General features: G+C 52.6%; 1 protein-coding gene across 1 annotated transcript; it reads left to right on the top strand.

The window, feature by feature from the left end:
- Positions 1-3,448: 3,448 nt before the first annotated feature.
- Positions 3,449-4,117, top strand: LOC121837386 (the record flags this gene model as incomplete). Its single annotated transcript, XM_042293003.1, has 1 exon — positions 3,449-4,117. A coding segment is annotated over one exon (669 nt), but the record flags the coding sequence as incomplete, so codon positions are not given.
- Between the last annotated feature and the right edge of the window lie 1,375 nt (positions 4,118-5,492).

Raw genomic sequence — 5,492 nt, 5'->3', positions numbered from 1 at the left:
TCTCATTTAGAAGTGCCAGTAGATGGCTTTACACGTCGTCGAGGTTTTACATCGGTGAAGTAGTTATTCATCAAGCTTGCAGGCAGGATGCGCATCATTCCCACCCTGAAAACCAGATGGTGGTGGAGGAAGAGCAGGTTCGGTCAGCTTTTGGGTGCTCAAAGGTGGGTGGTACGAACGAAACCTTGTTTACCGCTTAAGACAGGCGAGATGTCGGAGAACCAGCTATAGCATAAAGTGGTGGCTATGGAGGCGCGACTGGGAGACGATCCACTAGGTTCTTGCGGATTTGCTGCACTTCAGCGCGTAGGTGATGGTTTTCACCTCTGAGGCATTTAAACACGGCGGTCAGGATGTCCACTTTAGAGCGCAGCTCTTAGGGGCCCGTTTCCAGCCTGAGCGGCGTCGGCGTCGCCGTCGGCGTAACCGGGGGGGGGGGGGGGTCACGTGACCCCCGATGTCACGTGACCCCCCCCCCCTTGAGGTCACGTGATCCCCCCGAGGTCACGTGTCCCCCCTAGGTCACGTGACCCCCCCCCCCCCCCCCCCGAGATCACGGGACCCTCCCGGGGTCACGTGACCACCCGCAGGTGACGTGACCCCCCTCAGTACCCTTCCCTCCGCCTCCTCAAGAGCTGCGCTCCAATTCGGCGTTACAGGGATTTGTAAACGGCTTTCACTTTTTCTTGTCATACTGTCGATCACGCGCAGCGAACCAGTGGAGACGCAAAGGCCATCCTGCGCCGCCGCTGGCTCAGCCGTGGAAGCGTTCGTCATGTTTTCATTCGACGTACCTGATTTGTCAACCTGGTCTTTCGGTGACATAATATGACGCCGGGTAGAACCCGTGTATTTTAAAGTGCTGGTTTCAGATTTTATGAAGATATTGTATTCTTCGAGGCCGATGTTTAAGCATTTGCAGCGGAGTTTTCTGTCGCAGTCAGCTGAATAGACAATCTATTGCTGCTTTGGGTGGAAACGAGCTGCAATAGATTACACATTGCTATTTTTGTGACGCACTGGTTGATGCGTCATTTACAACATTATTAGACTAGCTCAATCACGGAACTGTTCATAGACGCTGCTTGCACGGGCAGTACCCCTCTAACTCCCCACGATTCGCCTTCGCCGTTCGGGGCGCCGGACAGCAGCTATGCTATAACTGCAGTGCATTCTATGGAATACGTGCATGTCGAAGCACAAAATGTAGATAGTGTTCCAGCCCTGCTCCATGGAACACGCAGTTATGAAACAAAAATCAAGATGGTGCTTCAAAGGACGGGAGGCAGACTGAAGTGATTGAGCGGGGGTGCCCCTTCCGCGGGAGTTACACAACTGACGTAATCTACCCAAGTAGCACACTTCCTCGGCCCAGGCTTGGGCCAGATTGACACTTGCTAGAGACACCTCTTCTCAAGCCTGGCTCAAGATTGTGCGAAACTGGCATAAATATGAGCCGGGGAAGTGTGCTGCTTGGGTAGTAGCGTTGTTTTTTTGCGATAGGAGTCTCCATTACGAAAAAATAGCAAAAAATCAGAACAATTGAAGCTTTCAGGAGGACCATAAAAAAATGGTCGTCCATACTCCAATCGTCGTCGTCGTTTATAATTCAGACACTAAAACCATTAAGAAGCTACCGTATAGGCCAAAACGAGCTACCTCTTTTTTTTTTTTTAATAGAGGCGCTTTGAAGGGAACAGTTTTAATAAAAATAGGATATGAAAATGAAAAAAAAAAAAACTCTCATGTTCCAAGAGAATGCGCGGCAAGTAGCATCTTCTTTGTCGGTGTCGGTGCCACACGAGGACAAATTGACTGCTAAAGGTTGCTCCCCCCCCCCCCCCCCAACCACACACAGACGCAAAGGGGACGATGCGATTTTGTGAGCAGTAGCCGATGAAGCTCCTAGAAGTGGCGCTGTTGCTTATGACGTGTGCTGCGAGCGGCATGACGCGGCATGAGCAGTGGACGCCGCAAACAGCGTGTGGGGACCGTGCAGGTTATGGGTAATGTTCACGTCAGGCGTAGCTGAGGCCACAGTCAGCGGGAACAACGATCCGGTAGTGCTGTGGCTGCGAGGTTTAGTGGGATATATCCCTCCTCGGACTCCAGGGGAGATCGCGGCCAGCTGTGGGACCGATGCAACGTAATCCGGGGAGGTGACGTTCGAGTGGAGAACAGATGCATGTCCTAGCAGCGATAAAGAGCTCCTGGTTGGTCAGCGAGGTGGCTTGATAGAAACAGTGTGGTGCGCCGTGACTTGCCCTGCCCCTACGTGGAGCACTACCCCACATATTGTGGCAGCACGCGAACGTGCCAGGCCAGCATCCCGCCACACAGATGCACAGGGCTGCCGGGGAAAAACCGGGGACTGCGTCAATGGTGGAAACGTCAACGAACGCAGACTTGCCGAGCCGGTGCGCCGAAGGAGGTGAACTAAGCCCGTTGCTGTGAGATGCCGGCGGCAGACGCGGCGGGGCAGAGAAAGTGGCGGAGGCTTCTGAAGGGGGCGGGCGTGGAAGACGCTAGCCGTTGCCGCGACCAGAACCGCGGAGAACGTTCCTCTAAATGACCGGTGCTCCGAGTCGTTCATCACGTTTGGGTCCCCAATTTATAGCACGTTCGTAATTAAGGACGTAAGAGATGTTGCGACCGACTCCGAGCTTAGGTAAAAACGTTAGATTTAATCCATGTGCCGTCTGGCTCGTGCCAACGTGTAGCGTATTCGTCTTTGATTTTACCGACTGCTACAACACTTTTTACATTCCCCCCCCCCACCCCCTCCCCCTAAAACAAAGAAAATAGCCGTTATACGTGGACGACAACCAGGCATGTTAAACATCTAGCATACGGGACGACAATAACCGTGATCACTGAATCTTTGTCCCGTCCTATTTGGTTAGAGAAATATTAGCGGCAGGATAATGATGTCGGTTGAGGTTTACACAACGTTACCAACTAACAGGTACACAAATAATGATTCCGTGTTTCAAGCATCAGCGCGGATAATAGGGCTGTTTGAATTACGAAGTACAATTTCCCTACTCCAGCCTCGATATACAGCTGTAGCAACCGGCTGTTCGGACGAAGGAAAAAGAGGTGGACAAGGGAGAACGAGCTGAGAGGCCGAGCTCAGAACACCGGCAGCTCCCGGCCGGACTGGACGTGTACATAATTTTGTAAATAAAAATAGGTAGGGAACTTCTTTCCCTACAATTGGTGACCCGGACGTGATCCGCAAGCCACCTCCGTCATGGCTACCGATGAGGCAACACCGCTGGACATCCCCGTCGTCCGCACGCTCAGGCTTCCCCGATTCTGGACAGCGGACCCACACCTTTGGTTCGCGCAAGTGGAGAGCCAATTTACAACCAGCCACATCACCTCGCAAGCACAGAGGTTCCACGATGTGGTAGCGGCGTTGCCTCCCGAAACTGCCGTTGATATTCGAGACATCATCCTCGAACCACCAACAACTAACCCGTACGACAATTCGAAGGCTGAGCTCATCAAACGCACCTCGGCATCCGAGCATCAACGGCTCCAGCAGCTACTAACATCTGAAGAGCTGGGCGACCGCACACCATCCCAGCTACTGCGACGTCTTCAACAACTTCTTGGAGACCGGGCAGCGACATTCGACCCCGCCCTGTTGCGGGAGCTCTTCTTGCAAAGACTTCCTAACAACGTAAGAATGGTTCTTACTTCTGCATCAGGACCCGCGTTAGTTCAGCTCGCCCAGTTGGCGGACACCGTGATGGAAGTCGCTGCACCGCAAGTCGCTGCCCCGCAAGTCGCTCCTATTGCGGCCACGCAATCACATCTGCTCGGTGCACCGGCAAACATCTTTGCCGCTGAAACAACGGAGGATTCTTTTCGCACGGATATCCAACAAGCGATCAAGGCCCTCACCGCCCAAGTAGCCGCGCTCACTTCACGTTCACGATCGGAACATCGCCAGCGATCCACGTCCCGCCCCCGATACAGTTCGCCCTCCCAAACCCGAGCAGTATCAAGACATTCAGATATTTGTTGGTACCATCGGACCTTCGGCGACCGCGCCCGAAACTGCGTAAGACCATGCTCTGCTTCGGGAAATGCCCGCACCCACCACTAGAGGCGGCGAGTGGTGGGGGTACGCAGCTCAGCCGCTTGTTCTTCATAACAGATCGCGGCTCCGGTTTGCGATTCTCGGTTGACACCGGCGCGGAGGTGAGCGTACTACCAGTTTCTGCCGTTGAAACAAAAGGCAGGCAGACACTTACCACTCTACAAGCAGCCAATAAGACTCCAATCGCCACTTACGGTGAGCACGCTTTGTCCCTCAACATCGGACTGCGTCGAGTATTCCGCTGGGTTTTTCTCGTCGCGGACGTGTCTTATCCTATTATCGGTGCCGATTTTTTACGACATTTTAACCTACTGGTTGATATGCAACGTAAGCGCCTCGTAGATGCTACTACAAATATTGTTACACACCTCGCGTGTAAGCCTGCACGACCTCCGGACATGCCTAACTGCTCCAGTCCAACTTCGCCGTACGAAAGTTTGCTACGAGAGTTTGGGTCTATCATTCGCCCTACCAACTTTCAGCGTTCAGTGAAGCACAATGTTGCCCACCACATCGTGACTACTGGGCCACCTACTCATGCTCGACCACGTCGGCTTCCACCAGACCGTTTAAAGATCGCGCGAGATGAATTTGATCACATGCTAGAGCTTGGCATCATTCAACCATCATCAAGTCCATGGGCGTCTCCACTGCACATGGTTCCCAAGAAAAACCCTGGTGACTGGAGACCGTGCGGGGACTATCGTGCTCTGAACAACGCCACAGTCCCCGACAGGTACCCGCTGCCATACATCGCGGATATCACGACTTTCCTGTATGGCTCAAAGGTTTTCTCTAAAATAGACCTAGTAAAGGCGTACCACCAGATCCCAGTTGAGCCGAGTGACGTCCCCAAGACGGCCATCATCACACCTTTCGGTTTATTTGAATATCTTCGCATGCCTTTTGGGTTACGAAATGCAGCTCAAACATTTCAGCGCTTCGTCGACCATGTCATCCGAGGACTTCCCTTCGTCTATGCCTACGTTGACGACCTGTTAATCTACAGCCATGACGATGAAGAACACATTCAGCATCTTTGACTGCTTTTTCAGCGCCTTGATGAGCACGGCCTCATAATGAACAAGCAAAAATGCGAGTTTGGAGTCACGACGTTGAATTTCTTAGGCCATCAAGTGGATCACACAGGGGTCCGTCCACTTCCCGAAAAAGTCGCAGCCATTAAGGTTTTTCCACAACCAACAACCATTCATAAACTCAGAGAGTTCCTGGGTCTCATAAATTTCTATCGGCGTTTTATTCCCAACTGCGCTTCAACACTCCTGCCGCTCACTAATATGCTCAAAGGCGAACACAAGGACTCAACACCGTTAAACTGGAGCGACTCGGCTTTCCAAGCTTTCAGCCGCATAAAAGGAGA

Source organism: Ixodes scapularis, unplaced genomic scaffold (genome assembly GCF_016920785.2).
Source record: "Ixodes scapularis isolate PalLabHiFi unplaced genomic scaffold, ASM1692078v2 PGA_scaffold3__209_contigs__length_174095766, whole genome shotgun sequence".
In the NCBI taxonomy this organism is placed as follows: domain Eukaryota; kingdom Metazoa; phylum Arthropoda; class Arachnida; order Ixodida; family Ixodidae; genus Ixodes; species Ixodes scapularis.
This window is presented reverse-complemented; position numbering and strand designations above follow the sequence as displayed.